At 38.7% G+C, this 22,193-nt stretch overlaps 1 protein-coding gene across 1 annotated transcript; it reads left to right on the top strand.

Annotated features, from left to right (window-relative positions):
* Positions 1 to 16,605: 16,605 nt before the first annotated feature.
* On the top strand, positions 16,606 to 21,939 carry LOC131614505 (protein FAR1-RELATED SEQUENCE 5-like). Its single transcript, XM_058886078.1, has 2 exons — positions 16,606 to 16,710; positions 21,019 to 21,939. Exons 1-2 carry the CDS (start codon positions 16,606 to 16,608, stop codon positions 21,937 to 21,939), a joined length of 1,026 nt encoding a protein of 341 aa, XP_058742061.1.
* Positions 21,940 to 22,193: the final 254 nt, after the last annotated feature.

Below are 22,193 nucleotides of genomic sequence, written 5' to 3'. Positions count from 1 at the left end.
CTCCCCTACTTTCTATGAAGGTCAAAGAGAAAACACATCACCAAAGTTTATGGTTGATGGTCCAAAACAAAACTTTTTATTGAGATCAAAACTCACGAGGTGTTTCCTTGGTGCATATGATGAAACTTATCTTGACCCCAGGCTCAAAGAATGATAGTAAAGGATCACACTCTCACAGAAGAAAATAAGTTTTAAGATGGAATCGGCTCAAAGAAACTCTCAGATTCAAACAAATGCCTAAATCACTTCCACAGATTTCCACAAACGATGCGACAAATGGTTTAGCATAATACAAACAAGTCAAAATTGTAACACCCCTCTAATAACCCGCGGCATTTAAACAATTATTAATCAGAGTAAACATGTAGAGAGGCATCACAATTACATAAATTAATAAATAATACACACGTTCGGCACCTGTCATGCATTTACTGAAAACACCTAAGATCATAACTCATTAATCAATTCATGTTTTACACAGCGGAGATACTTCATCAAGTCAAACATCCATCATCAATGTATAAGACTTCAAACAACAAAACAAATAGAGTTATAATCAAACTCCAAAACAAACGTGTTCCCAGTGTTACATCTACCAGAGCATGACACCGACACTATAACTAAAAACCGACTTATGAGCTAATCCTCACCAAGTCGCGCCGCTATCCTCAATCTGAAAATGACAACAAGTAAGGGTGAGTCTCATCACAGTTAACCAATGTTATTGCATCATAAATAATAACATTTCATAGTTATATCATTCACCCAATTGTTCTTATTCAGATAATCATCACTAAACATCCAAAGATAACAGATAATCATCACATAACATATATAACCATGTTACAAACAATCATGCACATGTATGAAACTTACACTATGCATGTGGTACCAAACATCACCAGTGGAAATCATCCACCGACCGATCTATCATCATCCAGATACGGCCCTGCCAGCACAGATTCCACACAATGGGAATCTTGCCCTTCACTGCATCCTCTCATCTTTAGGATACAGCCCTCAACTATGATTATGAATGCATGCAAACACATATATATATATATATATATATATATAACATACCAACATCATCATCTCACTATGAGTAGCATCATCTTTACTCACACATCATCATACATCATCATCATCAAGTATGTTCAAATATATGTACAATTGCATCATTCAATTAAAATCATATATCAATCAATCATACGATTTATCTCATCTTAATCATCATAAATCAAACATTATTCCAAACAGATCAGCATTCTAAAAGTTACTCATTACATAACTCTTAAAAATCACAAAACAGCAAAACTCTGCAAGTCACGCTGGCCATACGCGTACCATACGCGTACCAGCAGAGCCAGAATTTCACAAAAACACACACCATACGCGTATCATACGCGTATGGACAGAACCACATTTCCACACAAAACACAAGCATACGCGTATCAGCCTGCCATACGCGTACCTTCCAGACACCATACGCGTACCATACGCGTATGAGCAGATGGTGCAACCTGATGCACACTTGGGGAGCGTATCATACGCGTATCGTCCCCTCTATACACGTACCGTACGCGTATCATACGCAAATGGGCAGCAGTTCACAGAAACCTGCAACTTACCCATTCGTCTTCCTCGCGAATCCACCTGCACAATCTGCGATTTGGGTCTAAAACCAGCAATTTCACATATCCAGACACACAACATCCATCAAACATCAATAGTATATGATCCTCTATTCGATTTTACTCATCACAACCTAATTCTATTCAATTATTAGGGAATTCAGATTCAAATCAATGATGAACACAACAGTAAAATCAGAATACATAACCTATTGATCTAAACAATATTCCCAATCAACATTATCATTCACAACACGATAATAGAGATTAAATGGAGAGTCTCCCCTTACCTTAGACAATTTTTCTTGATCCTTGATCTCTCCCTCTACAGTTCTCCTTCACGTTCCTCGTTCCAAACCTCTGTTCTTTCACGTTCTTTCTTCCTTCCCAAATCCCAATTGTTTTATGAAAAATAATAATAATTTAGTAAAAAGGATTATAAAATCACTCCCCCTTCTTTTACTATTCCCTCATATGGCCCAAATGCCATAAACCATTATTTCCATTATTTTCCACAAAATTCTTAATAATTCTAATTATTAATTCAATGTTCCAATTAAATTAATATTAAAATTATACGGGTGTTACAACTCTCCCCCACTAAAAGAGTTTTCGTCCTCGAAAACATACCTCAGGTAAAAAGTTCTGGATAAGAGTCCTTCATCTGACTCTCTAGCTCCCAGGTAACATTGCCTTCAGCTGGTCCTCCCCAAGCCACTCTGACCAAAGCTATTTCCTTGCCTCGCAATTGCTTCAGTCTTCTATCTTCAATCCTCACAGGTAAAGTCTCAACCGTCAAGTTATCTTTCACCTGTACATCATCTACTTGGATCACATGGGACGGATCCGAAATGTATTTCCTCAACTGAGACACATGAAATACATCATGTAAATTTGCAAGCATCGGCGGTAGAGCGATACGATAAGCCACTTCCCCCACTCTTTCAGAAATTTGGAATGGTCCAATAAAACGCGGAGTCAACTTCTTTGACTTCAATGCTCGACCAATCCCCGTCATAGGAGTAACTCTCATAAACACATGATCTCCCTCTTGAAACTCAAGTGTTTTTCTCCTCTTTTCGTGATAACTCTTCTGACGACTCTGAGAAGCCTTCATCTTCTCCTGAATCATTTTAATCTTCTCTGTAGTCTGTTGTACAATTTCTGGACCAATCACAGCACTCTCACCAGATTCGTACCAACACAACGGCGTCCTACACCTCCTACCATACAAAGCCTCAAACGGAGCCATACCGATACTCGAATGATAACTGTTGTTGTAGGTAAACTCAATTAAAGGCAGATAACTATCCCAAGTACCTCCTTTTTCCAACACACAAGCCCGCAACAAATCCTCTAATGACTGAATTGTCCTCTCAGTCTGTCCATCAGTCTGCGGATGATAAGCAGAACTCAATCTTAGCTTAGTACCCAAAGCTTCCTGCAAACCTTCCCAGAACTTAGACGTAAACCGCGGATCTCTGTCTGACACGATACTTGAAGGAATACCATGCAGACTCACTATCTTCTCAATATACAATTGAACCAGCTTTTCCATCGGATAATCCATTCTCACCGGTATAAAATGTGCAGACTTCGTCAACCTGTCTACCACGACCCAGATAGCTTCACAATTTCTGACAGTTCTCGGCAAACCCGACACAAAATCCATTGAGATGCTATCCCACTTCAACTCAAGAATAAACATCGGTTGCATCAACCCAGACGGTTTCTGATGCTTAATCTTTGACTTCTGGAAAGTCAAACAAGAGTACACAAACTCGGATGAATACTCAATCCACTACGGTGTCCTTCTTCCAAAATACGCTTTCGGAGTTCATCAATATCAGGAATACAAACTCGGTCACCAAACCTCAGTATACCATTCTCGTCGACTCTGAATTCACTACTCTTGCCTTGATTAATCAAAGTCAACTTATCAATCAATTCAACATCAGCTTTCTGACCTTCTCTAATTTCTTCAAGAATACCACTAGTCAGCTTCAGCATACCCAATTTGACACTAACAGGAGTACCTTCACACACTAAACTCAAGTCTTTGAATTGTTCAATCAAATCCAATTCCTTCACCATTAGCATAGACATATGCAAGGTCTTCCTACTCAAAGCATCAGCAACCACGTTTGCCTTACCCGAATGGTAATTCAAACCAAAATCATAATCCTTCAGAAATTCTAACCACCTTCTCTGCCTCATGTTCAACTCTTTTTTATCAAAGAGGTACTTCAGGCTCTTATGATCACTGAACACCTCAAATCTCGAACCATACAAATAGTGTCGCCACAATTTCAACACAAAAACCACAGCTGCTAACTCCAAATCATGAGTCGGATAATTCCTTTCATGCACTTTGAGTTGTCTCGACGCATAAGAGAACACTTGTTGATTCTGCATCAATACACCACCTAAACCCATCAGTGACGCATCACAATAAACCACAAATGATTCTGTCGGATTCGGCAAAATCAAAATAGGAGCACTAGTCAACCTCCTCTTCAGCTCTTGGAATCCTTCCTCACACTTTGCATCCCAAATAAAAGCTTGTCCCTTCCTGGTTAGTTTAGTTAACGGTAATGCTAACTTTGAAAACCCCTCAATGAATTTTCTGTAGTAACCTGCGAGACCAAGAAAACTACGAATCTCTGACACTGACTTCAGAGCTTCCCACTGAGACACAGCTTCTATCTTTGTAGGATCAACACCAATACCATTCTTAGAAATCACATGTCCAAGAAAACTGACTTCTTCCAACCAGAATTCACACTTCGACAGTTTGGCAAAAAGTTGCTTCTCTTTCAACAGCTCCAACACAGTTCTGAGATGTTCCGCATGTTCTTTCTCACTTTTAGAATATATCAGGATATCATCTATAAATACCACCACAAACTTATCGAGATACGGATGAAAAATCCTGTTCATGTATTCCATAAAAACACCAGGTGCATTAGTAACTCCAAACGGCATTACAGAATACTCATAATGTCCATACCTCGTTCTAAAGGCAGTCTTCTGAATATCGTCGTGTTTCACATGAATCTGATGATACCCAGACCTCAGATCAATTTTACTAAATACACATGCCCCAACCAACTGATCCATCAAATCATCAATCCTCGGCAATGGATACCGATTCTTGAAAGTAACCTTGTTCAATTGTCTGTAATCTACACACAGCCTCATTGAACCCTCTTTCTTCTTTACCAACAACACAGGCGCACCCCACGGCGAAACACTAGGACGAATAAATTTCTTCTCAAGCAATTCCTCTAACTGCTTCTTCAGTTCAGCCAATTCAGACGGCGACATACGATACGGTGCCATCGATACTGGACTAGTTCCCGGAACCAAATCAATAGAAAACTCCACTTCTCTTTCCGGTGGCAATTCATTCACATCTTCTGGAAAAACTTCTGGGAACTCACACACCACAGGCAATTCGCTAATCTCCACCTTCTCCTTCACATTCATCAATGCGAACAACATAAACACTGTTGCACCATCTCCGATAGCTTCATTCACCTGCCTAGCTGTCATTTCCAGATTATCCGAACTAACCTCTTCAGGAAAAATCACCGTCTTCGCAAAACAGTTGATATGAACACGGTTGAATTCCAACCAGTTCATTCCCAGGATTACATCGAGTTGTTTCAACGGAAGGCACACTAAGTCCATCCCAAATTCTCTACCAAAAATATCAACCGGACAATTCAAGCATGCAGACGAAGTAGTTACTGAACCCGACGCAGGAGTGTCAATAACCATACTTCCATTTATGTCAGATATCTCAAGATTTAACCTCATAGCACAATCCAAAGAAATAAAAGAGTGAGTTGCTCCAGTATCAATAATTGCAACTAAAGGTGTGCCATGAATGAAACACGTACCTTTAATCAACCTGTCCTCTGGAGTAGTCTCTGACCCGGTCAAAGCAAAAACCTTTCCTCCCGATTGGTTCTTCTTTGGCTTAGGACAATAAGGACTGATGTGACCCTCTTCACCGCAGTTGTAACAAGTCACAACCCTCTTCTTGCAGTGAGCAGCAATATGACCCACTTGGTCACACTTGTAACACTTCTTCTGATCAAGCTTACACTCGTTCCTACGATGTCCCATCTCACCACAATTGTAACATCTGATACGAGCACTGGAATCTCCCCCACTGGGTTTCTTCCAATCAGCAGGTTTACCTCTACCATATGGCTTACCTCTATCCATATGTTTCTTCCCTTTTCTGTCAACCAACTCGCGAGAGTGAGATGACCTCAGCTTGATGTTATCTTCCTCAAAAATCCTGCTACAATCTACCAGATCGACAAACCTCCGGATTCTCTGGTACCTGATACCCTGCTTGATCTCATCACGAAGACCATTCTCAAATTTGACACATTTCGAGAACTCACTGGCTTCGTCGTCGTTATAGTGCACATAATACCTTGCCAGTTCCACAAACATGGCCGCATACTCTGGTACCGACATATTGCCTTGCACCAGTGCCAGAAATTCAACTTCCTTTCTTCCCCTGACATCTTCAGGAAAGTACCTCCTCAGAAATTCCCTTCTAAATACAGTCCAAGTAATTGCTGTACCACCAGCATCCAGCTCAGTTCTGGTTGACATCCACCAGTCATCAGCCTCCTCAGATAACATATGAGTACCATACCTCACCTTGAGATCCTCAGCACAGTCAATGACTCTGAAAATCCTCTCGATCTCCTTAAGCCATTTCTGAGCACCTTCAGGATTATGCGTGCCCTTGAACAATGGAGGATTGTTCCTCTGAAAACTGTTCAGTTGCCTGTCAGCACCAATCGCAGCTCCATTGGCATTCCCTCCCAACACACCAGCAATCATGCCCAGAGCCTCAGCGATAGCATCATCGTTTCTTCCTCCTCTTCCAGCCATTGTTCTTCTTAACACAAACAATCCAGTCAGAACAACAGTATCGACAAATAACTCGTATTAGTCGCATACACGGAAAGACTGGCACTAAGACTCTGGTCACAACGACCGACTATGCTCTGATACCACTATTGTAACACCCCTCTAATAACCCGCGGCATTTAAACAATTATTAATCAGAGTAAACATGTAGAGAGGCATCACAATTACATAAATTAATAAATAATACACACGTTCGGCACCTGTCATGCATTTACTGAAAACACCTGAGATCATAACTCATTAATCAATTCATGTTTTACACAGCGGAGATACTTCATCAAGTCAAACATCCATCATCAATGTATAAGACTTCAAACAACAAAACAAATAGAGTTATAATCAAACTCCAAAACAAACGTGTTCCCAGTGTTACATCTACCAGAGCATGACACCGACACTATAACTAAAAACTGACTTATGAGCTAATCCTCACCAAGTCGCGCCGCTATCCTCAATCTGAAAATGACAACAAGTAAGGGTGAGTCTCATCACAGTTAACCAATGTTATTGCATCATAAATAATAACATTTCATAGTTATATCATTCACCCAATTGTTCTTATTCAGATAATCATCACTAAACATCCACAGATAACAGATAATCATCACATAACATATATAACCATGTTACAAACAATCATGCACATGTATGAAACTGACACTATGCATGTGGTACCAAACATCACCAGTGGAAATCATCCACCGACCGATCTATCATCATCCAGATACGGCCCTGCCAGCACAGATTCCACACAATGGGAATCTTGCCCTTCACTGCATCCTCTCATCTTTAGGATACAGCCCTCAACTATGATTATGAATGCATGCAAACACATATATATAACATACCAACATCATCATCTCACTATGAGTAGCATCATCTTTACTCACACATCATCATACATCATCATCATCAAGTATGTTCAAATATATGTACAATTGCATCATTCAATTAAAATCATATATCAATCAATCATACGATTTATCTCATCTTAATCATCATAAATCAAACATTATTCCAAACAGATCAGCATTCTAAAAGTTACTCATTACCGAACTCTTAAAAATCACAAAACAGCAAAACTCTGCAAGTCACGCTGGCCATACGCGTACCATACGCGTACCAGCAGAGCCAGAATTTCACAAAAACACACACCATACGCGTATCATACGCGTATGGACAGAACCACATTTCCACACAAAACACAAGCATACGCGTATCAGCCTGCCATACGCGTACCTGCCAGACACCATACGCGTACCATACGCGTATGAGCAGATGGTGCAACCTGATGCACACTTGGGGAGCGTATCATACGCGTATCGTCCCCTCTATACGCGTACCGTACGCGTATCATACGCAAATGGGCAGCAGTTCACAGAAACCTGCAACTTACCCATTCGTCTTCCTCGCGAATCCACCTGCACAGTCTGCGATTTGGGTCTAAAACCAGCAATTTCACATATCCAGACACACAACATCCATCCAACATCAATAGTATATGATCCTCTATTCGATTTTACTCATCACAACCTAATTCTATTCAATTATTAGGGAATTCAGATTCAAATCAATGATGAACACAACAGTAAAATCAGAATACATAACCTATTGATCTAAACAATATTCCCAATCAACATTATCATTCACAACACGATAATAGAGATTAAATGGAGAGTCTCCCCTTACCTTAGACAATTGTTCTTGATCCTTGATCTCTCCCTCTACAGTTCTCCTTCACGTTCCTCGTTCCAAACCTCTGTTCTTTCACGTTCTTTCTTCCTTCCCAAATCCCAATTGTTTTATGAAAAATAATAATAATTTAGTAAAAAGGATTATAAAATCACTCCCCCTTCTTTTACTATTCCCTCATATGGCCCAAATGCCATAAACCATTATTTCCATTATTTTCCACAAAATTCTTAATAATTCTAATTATTAATTCAATGTTCCAATTAAATTAATATTAAAATTATACGGGTGTTACAAAAATAATCGATGGTCTCCTGCATATCGTAAATAATGGAAAGCTTTTCCTCATAATGGTTAAGGCTAAGCTGATCCAACAAAAATAATGTACCATAAAGAATTTCTGCCAGTATTTACTAACAACCTACGTTTCATGTACATACTAAGAGTTTGAGTTCAAAAATTCATACCTGCCTTGTCACTTTTATTGAAAAAGAAAGGGAAAACTTAATTATTTTGAAAAAATTTCACTCACTACCACTTTCACGCATGTTGCTCCATTGTTGGTACTTTGCTTGAGATTTTCATTTTTGCTGTGGAATTACTCATTCTAAATTGGGGACAACTTAAATAAAAGCAGACTATAACAAATATCATCATGTCAGTTATCGTAAACATAACAGCTCACTATCCTCCTCTGGTTGCTCCTGGAAGTTATCTGGTCGAGCTCCTGCCACCCCCCAAAAGGAAAAAGGGTTGGGCTCCGGCTAACTTGCAGTAAACAAGAGATCGGAGGACACATCTGTTTTCGCACAACCGCGGCGCACTAGGATCAACCGAGACGCGCAAAAGCTTCTACCCACGCGTCGCGGCGCGGGCTTAGGCTGCGAGGCGCGGTGTTGCGTTTCATGCAGCTGTTGTACTTATTCAATCACACTGGTCTGATGATACTAAAATAAGAAAGTAATAATAACTAATAAAAAAAACTTACTGCGTTGGATTGCCTCCCAACAAGCGCTTTGTTTAACGTCGTTTGAGCTCGACGATCAGCTTCCTTAAGTACTCAGAAGTTCGAGAATGCATACTTCCCGATCAAATTCTCCTCCAAGGTAAACTTTCAATCTTTCTCCATTGACCGTCCAACTCTCTTTGGTTTTTCTATCTTCAATGACAATAGCTTCATATGGTTTGACTTCCTTGACCATGAATGGTCCTGACCATTTAGATTTTAGTTTACCTGGGAAAAGTCTTAGCCTGGAATTGAATAGAAGCACAAGATATCCAACTTTAAATTCCTTCTTTTTGAGTTTCTTGTCATGGTATCTTTTCATATTTTCCTTGTACATTTTGTTGGACTCATATGCTAAGTACCTGAACTCTTCTAGCTCGTGGAGTTGTTCTTTCCTTTTCTTGAATGCTAGGTTGTCATCTCTATTAAAGAAACGTAGAGCCCACAAAGCTTTGTGCTCTATTTCTACAGGTAAATGACATGCCTTACCATAAACCATTTGGAAAGGTGAAGCACCAGTAGGTGCTTTGTATGCGGTCCTGTATGCCCAAAGAGAGTCATCAATCCGTGCGGACCAGTCTTTCCTGGATACTGAGACCGTCTTCTCTAGTATATTCTTTATTGCTCTGTTAGAGATTTCTGCTTGCCCGTTGGTCTGAGGGTGATAAGGTGAGGCAATCTTATGCTTGATGCCGCACTTTTCCAACACTTTCGCAACTTGTTCATTGACAAAATGGGATCCACCATCGCTGATAATTACTCTAGGCATGCCAAACCGGGTGAAGATATTACGGTTTAAAAATTTCAATACCGTTTTGGCATCCGCTTTTGGGGTAGTAATAACTTCAACCCACTTGGAAACATAATCCACAACAACTAAAATGTATTCATTAGTAAATGAGGGGAGAAAAGGTCCCATAAAATCAATGCCCCGACAATCAAAGACTTCAACTTCGATCATGGTTTGAAGTGGCATCTCATCTCTTTTGCTTATCCCTCCAACTCTTTGGCATTTATCACAATTTATCACATGGTGGTGAGCGTCTTTGAAAATAGTTGGCCAGAAAAAGCCGGATTGGAGAACTTTTGTTGCGGTTCTCCATCCATTAAAATGCCCGCCACTTGGAGAATTGTGACAATGCCAGAGGATCTGTTGGGCTTCCTCTTCAGTGACACACCTTCTTAGTATGCCATCCTTACCTATCTTGAACAAGTATGGGTCGTCCCACACATAGTATTTAGCGTCGAATAACAACTTTTTCTTTTGGTGCCAATCAAAGTCCTTTGGTACCATACCGGTTGCTTTATGATTTGCAAGATCGGCGAACCACGGTCTCAATTGGATTTGAAAAAGTTGTTCATCCGGAAATTCATCATTTATTTCTGCTTCTTGGTGAGTGACATTTACATTGACCAGGCAGGATAAATGATCTACTACCACATTTTCTGAACCTTTTTTATCCCGGATTTCTAAATCGAATTCTTGTAAGAGAAGAACCCATCGAATGATCCTTTGTTTCGAATCCGGTTTAGTTAGCAGATATTTGATAGTCGCATGGTCTGTGTAAATCACCACTTTTGTTCCAATGAGATAGGATCTGAATTTTTCAAGGGCATACACTATAGCTAGCAATTCTTTTTCTGTAGTGGCATAATTGACTTGGGCATCATTTAAAACTTTGCTTTCATAGTGTATGACATGAAATATTTTTTCCTTTCTTTGGCCTAGTACCGCACCTATAGCATAATCGCTAGCATCGCACATAAGTTCAAAATGTTTCGTCCAATCAGGTGCTATGATCACAGGTGCGGTTACAAGCCTTTCTTTTAATTCATTAAAAGCTTGGACACAGGATTCATCGAAAGTAAAATACGTACCTTTATTGAGTAAGTTACTCAATGGTTTGGCAATCTTCGAGAAATCCTTTACGAATCTTTGATAGAATCCCGCATGACCCAAAAAGCTTCTTACCCCTTTGATGTTTACAGGAGGTGGAAGTTTTGAGATTACCTCCACCTTGGCTTTGTCCACTTCAAGCCCTCTTGAAGACACTTTGTGTCCTAGTACAATACCTTCAGTTACCATGAAATGGCATTTCTCCCAATTCAGAATTAGGTTGGTCTCAATACATCTTCCTAGAGCCTCCTCTAGATTAGCCAGACAGATATCAAAGGATTTTCCAAAAACCGAAAAATCATCCATGAATACTTCAATACTTTTTTCGATGAGGTCGGAGAAGATTGCTTGCATACACCGTTGAAAGGTAGCCGGGGCATTACATAATCCAAATGGCATTCTTCTGTATGCAAAAATTCCAAAAGGGCATGTAAAAGCTGTCTTCTCATGGTCTTCTAGGTTGACCACAATCTGATTGTATCCGGAGTATCCATCTAGGAAATAGTAATAGTTTTGTCCGGATAGTCTTTCAAGCATTTGATCCATGAAAGGTAGAGGGAAGTGATCTTTTCTCGTGGCTTTATTGAGTCTCCGATAATCGATGCACATTCTCCACCCAATGACAGTTCTTGTTGGTATTAGTTCATTCTTCTCATTACTGATGACGGTCATCCCCCCTTTCTTCGGCACTACTTGTACTGGACTCACCCATGCGCTGTCTAAAATTGGGTAAATCATTCCTGCTTCCAAGAGTTTGACCACCTCTTTTCTTACCACTTCTTTCATAGTTGGATTTAATCTTCTTTGCGGTTGAGCTACCGGTTTGAATTCTTCTTCCAACATGATTTTGTGCATACAATATGCTGGACTTATACCTTTTAAATCGGCCAAGACCCATCCGATTGCAGCTTTATTCTTTTGTAAGACTTGAAGTAATCTTTCTCCTTCCTGTGTAGTCAACTTTGAACTAATAACTACTGGTTTCTTTCCCTCCTTATCTAAAAAAACATATTTCAGATGAGTCGGGAGTAGCTTTAGTTCCATCTTGGTTTCCTTCACTTATTTTGGCGGGTCTAATGTTTCCGCTTTCCCATCCTTATCATTCATGCTTCCTCCCTTTTCTAGTTCTTTCACAAATCCTTCGATTTCCCGTTCTTCCTCTTGAGTCAGCACATTAAACGAATCAACAAGGGATCTTTCTAACGGATTAGAGAGATGTATCTCACTGGCCACCTCTATTGCTATCTCTTCGGTGACATCTAGACGGAAGCAGTCGCTTTTATCCTTAGGTTGTTTCATGGTTTCGAAGAGATTAAAGCATACCTCTTCGTCTTGGACTCTTAGTTTCATGATACCATCATCAATATCTATCATCATCCGGGCTATTTTCATGAATGGTCTTCCAAGAATCATAGGTGACTCTTTATCTTCTTCCATATCAATCACAACAAAGTCTACCGGAAACAAGAATTTGTCTACCTTTACTAACATGTCTTGTGCGACTCCATAAGGAAGAGTGGTGGACTTATCTGCTAGTTGCAAGGTCATTATGGTTGACTTCATCTCAATGTTTCCCAATCTCTTCACTATTGATAGAGGAATTAGATTGATGCTCGACCCTAGATCTATCGATCCATTCCCAATATGCTGGTTACCAATTGTGACTGGTAGTGTGACTCGTCCCGGATCTCTTGCTTTTTGAGGGAGACGGGAGACTATAGCACCACACTGAGCATCAAGTACAAGCACTTCTTCTTCTTCTAGTCTCTTCTTCTTTGTCAAAATATCCTTCATAAACTTTGCATATTTTGGCATTTGGTCAATGGCTTCGGAGAATGGAATGTTGATTTGTAATTGCTTAAAAATTTCCATGAACCTTGCATACTGCCTAGCATGATCTTTTTTTGATGGTGCATGTGGATATGGGAGATGTTGACTGGGGATCAAACTGCTGGCTGTTTTGTCATTGGCGCGTCGTGACTGTGTATTCGCGCGCCGCGACCCTTTATTTTTTTTCAGCCTCTTTATTCATATCGCTCACTATGACTTCGTTCTCCTCATCTTCCGCAGCACGATTATTATCCTCCTTGTCGGTCTCATTGATTTCAACTTCCTTCTCCCCACCTTTCTGACCAGTTCTGGTCACAACTGCTTTGCAATGCTCTTTCGGATTCTCTTGAGTGTTGGCTGAGAATGTCGCATTTGACTGATTAGCTGCAATTTGTTCAGCCAGTTGCCCGACTTGAGTTTCCAGATTTTTGATTGCGGCTTCCTGACTTTTCTGGCTTGTCATTGACATTTGCATGAATTGATTCATGGTCTCTTCCAACTTAGATTGTCCACCTTGTTGTTGCGGCGGTGCCTGAGTGTAAGGTTAAAAAGTTTGTTGTTGATACCCTTGATTGTTAGGTCTTTGTTGATACCCTTGGTTGCTATTCCTTGGAGGATAATTCTGTTGATACGGCGGAGGGTTTGGGTATTGATTTTGCCTCAACCCTTGGTTGTTGTTCATATAGTTCACCTCTTCTGCCAAGACTGGTGGGCAAAATCCTGTTTGATGATCTCCCTTTCATAACTCACACTTAGCAACTTGGTGTAAATTTGAAACACCATTAAGTTCTTTGATTTGTTGTGGAAGTTTGGACATTTGTTGTGTTAGAAGCTCCACTTGTAAAGTTAGTAGTTTGTTCTGAGCAAGTAGAGCATCACTATTAGTTAGCTCCAACAACCCCGGTTTCTTATCTCTGACAGTACGGTCATGATCACTTTGTCGGTCATTCAAAGCCATTCTCTCGATTATCTGAATTGCTTCAGCAGTTGTCTTGGACATTAACGAGCCACCAGCTGTGGCGTCCAAAAAGTGTCTTATTAGTATGTGTAAGACCGTTGCGGAACATGTGAATTTGATCGACTTCCGCAAATCCGTGTCCCTTACACTTTCTCATCATAGCTTTAAATCTTTCCCAAGCTTCATTTAGTGATTCATTACTACCTTGAGAGAATACCGCAATTGCTGTTTTAGCATCAAAGAATCGGTTTTGAGAGTAAAACCGTTCCAAGAATTTTTCTTCCAGAGTATTCCAATCAGTCATAACTGTTTCAGGTTTATCTAGATACCAATCTTTAGCCTTTGATAGCAAAGAATGTGGGAACAACCTTTTGAATAAAGTCTCTTCCTCCGCTTGGGCTACACCTGTAGTACCTGCTAGCTCATAGAATCGAGTCAGATGCGTGTATGGATCTTCATGGTCCAATCCGGCGAAAGGACTTGCGCAGATGAGCTATAGAATACCGGTCTTCAATTCAGATGTCCTCCCGTTGGCGGCAGTCCTTGCGAATTGAGGATTGAGACAAGGACTATTTGCACAAGGAGTTGTGGCGGCCATGTTTACAACAGTGGGTTGTATGATGGCTTCTTGCTCTTCTTCAAATAGTTTGTGAGAGTAAAGTCCGTCAGACGACTCGTCAATTGTTTCTAAAGATTGTGACGACGTCGCAGTTGCGTTGTCTCTTGCCTTTGCTATGTTTGCTCTTTTTCGTGTTTTGCTTTTCAATCTCCTAGCGGTTCTTTCGATCTCGGGATTAAAAAGAAGTTGATCGCTGGAAACTTTGTTGCCCATACACTAACTCTGCAAAAACTAACAAACACGTGAAACAACAAGATTAACAAAAGTAACTCAAAATAAAAACTATTGCAATGCGTGCAATATTGACACAGTCCCCGGCAACAGCGCCAATTTGTTGAAAGTATTTTGGGTAAATATTTTCTAATATATCGTATCCACAGAGACTGAGTAATATTGTTGTCGTTCTATAGTCGAATTATAACGAGTTAGGGAAAAGTATTGGTTTTGATTGTTTGTTCTTAAATTTCATATAACCGAATAATAATTGAATGATAAAAAGCTTAAAACGAATAACAATGATGATCGAATATGTTGAGTTCTAGGGTTGATCAACCTATTCACATACAATAATCAATTAATCCACGAGTGAACATTATTTAAGTTATTATCTTCACTCATCCTCAAAATTGATTCTATGTCTAATGATCAATCTAGAACCACCTCTACCGGTATGATATTCGATCTCTCAGAATAACTATAAAGATAAAGGGAATTAACCACGATGATTTATGAAAACTTCTTCAAAATCTCATCTCTGAGTATTAATCAACAAGTTAATGTAAAAACCTAGGGCAAAAGTATAAACCCTATCTCTCGATTGATAGTTCAACAATGATATAAAATAAAAGCAAGGTTTTTCATTGATAATAAAGCTTAAAAAATTGTTCACAGGAATTAATCAAAGTAATTGCATCTTCATAGGTTAACTACTACCTTAAACTCAACACAATGGGGTTTAGCTCTCCATAGCCATGAAGAACACACAAGATTTCATGGAAGGATTCATCTTCATCAAGGGAATGTCTTCAATTGATGTTGAATTCTCCGTCGGAAGTTGTTTTCTGTTCTAGAATAGGATTACTCTCTGAAATTCGTTCACCAAAGATCTCCCTCTTATGAGGATTAGGGCTTCTATTTATAACAATTTATCCTTGTAATGCAACCATCGCGCCTCGGCACGTATTGGCGCGACGCGAACCCAAGTCAGAAGGGATGGCGCGTCTCGCTCCTTATTGGCGGCTCGGCCTTTGTTTCACCTTCCTTCTTTGTGATTCTTCCTCTCTAGAAGCTCTACACCTGCGTGTTTCTTCATCTTTACTTCTAAACTTCAATATTTGCACAAATAACACCCAAAGTGACGCAATTTGTTCAAATGAAAACACTACTAATTTACTCCTAATAGCTGCGTGTTTCGAACATAAAGTTGTGCATCGGAAAGATTCGGAAGAAATTGTAAAAGTTTGGCGTCCGATGTTAGATAACTATTATTATAACTTTCTGGCCCAAGTGCAACATTTTACTATTTTCGCATCTTCTTTTATTTATTTAAGGGTTAAATAAGTTTTTGGTCCCTATAAATATTGCAGTTTTTATTTTTAGTCCCTCCCTGCCTTTAGGCAACAGTTTTTACAACAAAAAAAATCGTTGCCAAACCAGCTAAAACCGTTGCCAAAACCCAGTAGGGACTAAAAATGAAACTGTAATATTTATAGGGACCAAAAACTTATTTAACCCTTTATTTAATTCTGTTTTGGATTTAAGGCTCGTTAGGGTTTATTTGTTTTTTGTATTTAAAGACATTTGGCGTGACTATAAGGATTATCTTTCATTATAATAAAATTTTAAGTTTTCTTCTGTTTGGTGGATTCCAACTTCATTTGACCAGTTTGTCGCTAGCAAACTTGTGTTGTGTTCTAGGATTAGCGCTTTTTATTCCTTTCGTGTTTCCAACTGCGTCAGTTGGCATCATAGTAGATTTTCTCATGTTCTTTTGGTAACTTGACAACCATGACGGATCAGCCAGTGACTAGAGCAAATCTTGAGAGAATTACCACGACTTTTACCGCGACTCTAACGTCTTTGACTGAACAAAAGACAACTTTTACAAATCAGGTGAACAACGCCAACAACAACAACGGAAATCAACTAATAGACAAGAGAAAAGAATCAATTAGGGTTCCATGAGGTGGAAACAATCGTGTTGAAGATCCGAGTTCTGAAGAACCCTACGAGGAAGAGGTTGATCATGAAAGTCAACATAACAACCATGACTATTGAGTGAAGGCTGATATTCCATTGTTCTATGGAACGATGAGAGTGGAGGAATTTCTAGATTGAAAAATCGACGTCGAGAGGTTCTTTGTCATTATGGAAGTCCTTGAGAACAAGCAAGTTAGGATGGTGGCGATCAACTTAAAAGTACTGATGTTGTCTGGTGGGATAAACTTGTTGTTCAAAGGAAAGGGCTTGTCAGAACTTGGCAAAGAATGAAACAATTGATGTTGGAGCGGTTTTTACCAAAGGATTATGAACAAATTATTTATAAGATGTACATCGAGTGTGTTCAGGAAAAGAGAACCGTGACTAAATACACAGTTGTGTTCCGACATTTTTTAGTGCAATAAATTGGGGGAATTTGAGAGCCAGAATGTGGCTCGATTTATCAGTGGCTTAAAGGGATTCTTGTAGAAGAAGATGGGATTATAGACTGTATGGAACGTAGCCGAGGCATCAAGTTTAGATTTGAAGGAAAAATTGATGGAAAATCCCTTTGAAATTCCTCGTCTTTTAGAAGGTACTCACCCTAGAATAACTTTACATCAGCATGTGACAAGGAAAAGAGTGCAACACCCTGAGATTCCAACTCTGTGAGTAAGAGGACTAGAAGCTCTAGCAGTATGCAATAGGGTAAAGCACCAATCCAAAGGTAGATTATTCCATATGCTAAACCCACTAAAGACACGTGTTATCATTGTAACGAAAGAGGCCATAAATCAAATATTTGTTCAACAAGGAGAGTCACTATTGTTGTGGAAGAAAGGGAGGAAGATGAAGACAGAGAAGATTCTACAGTTGAGAAAGATGAATATGTCGAGGTTGAGTTCGCAGAGGAAGAATATGATGAGAGGATAAATTTTATGTTGCAGTGATTTTTAATAACATCAAAAGATGAAGGGCAGCGCAAGAATTTGTTCAAAACACATTATTCTATCAAGAACAAAGTGTGCAATCTGATAGTGGATAATGGGAGCACGGAGAATTTGGTGTCACATAATGAAAATTCTAGTAACACACGCTCGATGTCAAACAGGATGTTATGACATCCACAAATACGCAACACAGATAATAATAGTAAACAGCATAAAACAGTAAAGAACACACAGAATTGTTTACCTAGTTCGGTTCAAACAACCTACTCTGGGGGCTACCAAGTCAGGGATGAAGTCCACTATTAGCAGTATCAATTCAGAGCTAAACTCCCAGTTTACAACTCCTCACTTAATCACTACTCAATGACCCTTCTACCTAGGTTCTACCTAGATATGGAATATCTCCATTCCACCCCCCTCAATCACAGCAGTGATAACACATACACAATAAACAATTACAGATAGAAGACACTCTTCAAAAACACACCTTGATCTGCTTAAAAGCTTCAATCAAGAGACACACACTCGTGCTTGAAAGCTTAGAGTGACACAACTAAAACACATACTAATTCCAACGCAATCATCAAAGATAATAGCGTGGATCACAAGAGACAGTTACAGAACAGCCGTTCTTCACAATTACAATCTTCTGTCTGCGTTCCAAATTAGGATTGCAGGTCTTTTTATAAGCAGTCTTGGGCCTTGGGATTTCTGGAAACACATTAGGATTAACAAAGTTAACCTAATCCACACGCCAACTGTCTGTTACACAATGTGCTGTCAATAGGATCTTCTAGACGAAATATGCAGCACTCAATAAAAAGTTTCCTAAACTGATAAAAAGGATAAATCAGGAAACACAATTAACAAATAATAACAGCTCCTGCTGTCACACATGGATGTCATGATATCGATCATGACATTCATTACAAAACCTATATTAGCTCCACACAAATATGCAACCTGCATAAACACAATCAACCAGGTATGTTTTACCAATAATGCAGCCAACATGCAAAACACCTTCACATAAATTGATAGATTATTTGAATTTGTCCATATAATCTAATGAGAAGTCATACATTGTCGGTTCGGTATGCAATTGCTCCCAAGTTCGAGTAACACTAGCCTGCAGAATTCCTACATCCATAGGAAAACATTATTAGACATGAGGTACCTTGTGATGTTCTTGATATGGATGTTTATCATATTTTACTTGGTAAACCTTGGAAGTTTGATGATGATATCACTTATCGAGGATGAGATAACGTGATGATGTTTACATGAGGCACACATAAAATTGATATGGCTCCTGTTTTGTACTTTGATAAGAATCCATGGGAAAGAAGTCTAGTTTCTTGGTGGTGAGGCAGAGTGAAAATGAGCTTAATGAGGTTGTAAAAGAAACTTAATTCTTCTCTCTAGTGGTGATCAAAAGGTTTATGAATGTTGTAAAGGAGGAAACAACGATTCCAGAAGAAGTGCTAGAGATCCTTGAGGATTTCAAGGAGTTGGCTGCATAGGAATTACTAAACAATTTGCTTCCCATGCGAGATATTCAACATCAGATTGACCTCATCTCCGAGTCTAGTTTACCAAACCTTCCTCACTATCGTAAGAGCCCTAAGGAGAATGAGATTTTAAGAGAGAAAATTAAAGATTTGTTGAAGATGGAATGTATTCGTAGAGCATAAGTGGCATTGATATTTAATCTGGTAATCATATTTATTTAAATAATTAATAAATTTAATAATTATATATTTAATTTGATTATCATATTATATATTTATCTTTAGAAAATATACAAAAATGAATTTCACTAGTAAACACTAAAAGCCAGTGGATCTATTTAGTTAGCTCATTAATTTGAACCCAAGTTAACATGAAGTCCATCTTACATTCAATCTAAAATAAAATATAAAAAATTTAAATAAAAACAATAATTTTAAAAAAGTGAAATTATGCATACAGGCGCTCCATTCCTAGATTATCCATGCTTCCATACCTTTTCCATATCCCTTAAATACAGCAAAGGGAAAAGAAATAATATTGTAGGAAAATTTCTTAAATCACATAATTCTAGTACAACTTAGTCTCATCCTTCAATACAACTCCTCTTCTGTGCACAAAAAAAAAAACTCTGATATAGTTGTTGGAATATGGCTTGATATTCTTCATATAGCTTCTCTCATTAGTCATGTGATAGTTGTCGAAGTATCGATCTTCTCTACATGACAGTCTGAGAGAGGTGCAAGCAAAGTTGACTTGATACATAAGCTTGTCACACCAGAATTGTAGAGGACAAAGGCGATACTTCATAATACACTAAAAAGAATTGGTTTTGATAAATATTTCTCCCATACAATCGGCATTGGCTAATATGCATAAGTAAATCCTTATGCACCATGCATAAGCTAACCTGAGCCTTTGGATCAATATTTTCATCTAATGGCTAGAAATCACCATATATATATATATATATATATATATATATATATATATATATATATATATATATATATATATATATATATATATATATATTTCCTAAAAACAGAAAGAAAACGTTTTACTGTTTTTTTTTCTTCTCAATTCAACGACTCGACATCCTTTTCTTCTCAATTCACCACCGTCGCCACCGTCTGCACCGTCGCCACCGCCTGCACTGTCGCCACCGCCTGCACCGTCGCCACCTCCAATCTCCGCCGATCACCACCGTCTTCATCCCTCCTTCCCAACACATCACCACTGTTGCCATGCTTCGTTCCCAACACCTCATCACCGTCGCCATTCTTCGCCGCCAGCAATAACTCATTCCGGTGATTCCTCACAGCTCACTTTCATCCACGAAATCATAGGTATTGGATTTTACACTTGTTAAATTGAATTTTAGAATTCCCAATTCAATTTCTGAATTTCTATAGAACTCATTGTTTTACCTAATTCAAGAATTCATTGAGTAATGTGTACTATGGTTGAGTAGTGTTAGGATTCCATGAGTAATGTGCAATATATTTTGATAGAATAACCTTGATTACTGTATAATATTAAATTGAATTTTAGAATTACCACTTCAATTTCTGAATTTCTTTCTTGCAATATGTGATTACCTAATTCAAGAATTCATTGAGTAATGTGTAATATGGTTGAGCAATGTTAGGATTCCATGAGTAATGTGCAATATATTTTGATAGAATAACCCTCACTGTATAATATTGAATATGCATATATATCTTTCCTATTTATTAAATTTGTAATTTGTATTTTGTAGGTTGTGTTGCTAATGGATGAGATTTTGTCTTCCACAAATGTCACTCAAGATGTTGGTTCAATCTCCGATGAAAATAAAGAATCGTGGCAACATTTTGTCTTCCACGACCTTTCATCAATCAAGGATTTCTACGCTAAATACGCTCATGAAAAGGGATTTTCTTTGAGAAGAAATTTGCACTCCTTCTATGATTCTCGTAACAAAAAAATGGACATTGTGCAATATGTCTGTTATGTTTGTAACAAGCATGGGAGTCGGGCGGATCCTAAGAACAAGACAAACTCGGATACTCCTGTTCTCATTGAATACCATAAAGAGAAAGAACTTCCCGAGGAAAGGACTGGTTGCCTAGCTAGTATTTCGTTGAAGTATGATTCTAATGTTAAAGGTTATCACATATACAAATGGAATGTTACTCATAACCACCCTCTCCATAAACCCGAGCATTCGCATTACTTGAGATCGGCTCGAGAGATTAGTGAGCCTCAAAAACAACTTGCTATAATAAATTCGAAATCAGGCATGTCTGTAAGATCCTCCTTTCAAGTTATGCGTCAAATAGCTGGTGGTTCAAAGAACCTTGGGTATTGCTTCCAAGATTTAAAGAACTTTTGTCACCACTGTTCGACAAAAGGAAATGGTATTGGTGATGCAACTATTATCCATGAATATCTTAGAAATGAAGCTTTGAGGAACCCATCGTTCTATTATGATATCCAAGTAGATTCTGAAGAGAACATAGCTAGCATTTTCTGGTCAGATGCAATCATGCAGCAAGACTATGAATCATTTGGTGATCTCATCAGTTTCAACACAACTTATCGAACAAACACGGAGTATCGTCCATTAGGTTTGTGTTCTATTCATTTCACTACTATTATATCAAGCTTCCATTTTATTTTGCAATTATCAGTGCATTGATATATTCTCTCTACCATATTTATTATCACATCATTATATATTAGTACAAAGATATATTGATAACTGTCATACCCTGAAATTTGCCCGATCAAACCTGCATCTATTAATTCATCAGGGGTATTAAAATAAGGGTCACGGGGTTTAACATCACTATTGTTAAACCCATTCCCTTATAAATTGGTGGAAATAAAATAGAGGTGTGGATGGCAAACATTTTGGGGCCCAAACACTTGGCCCATTTATCTTATTGGTTT

Source organism: Vicia villosa, linkage group LG6 (genome assembly GCF_029867415.1).
Source record: "Vicia villosa cultivar HV-30 ecotype Madison, WI linkage group LG6, Vvil1.0, whole genome shotgun sequence".
Taxonomy (NCBI): Eukaryota; Viridiplantae; Streptophyta; class Magnoliopsida; order Fabales; family Fabaceae; genus Vicia; species Vicia villosa.
This window is presented reverse-complemented; position numbering and strand designations above follow the sequence as displayed.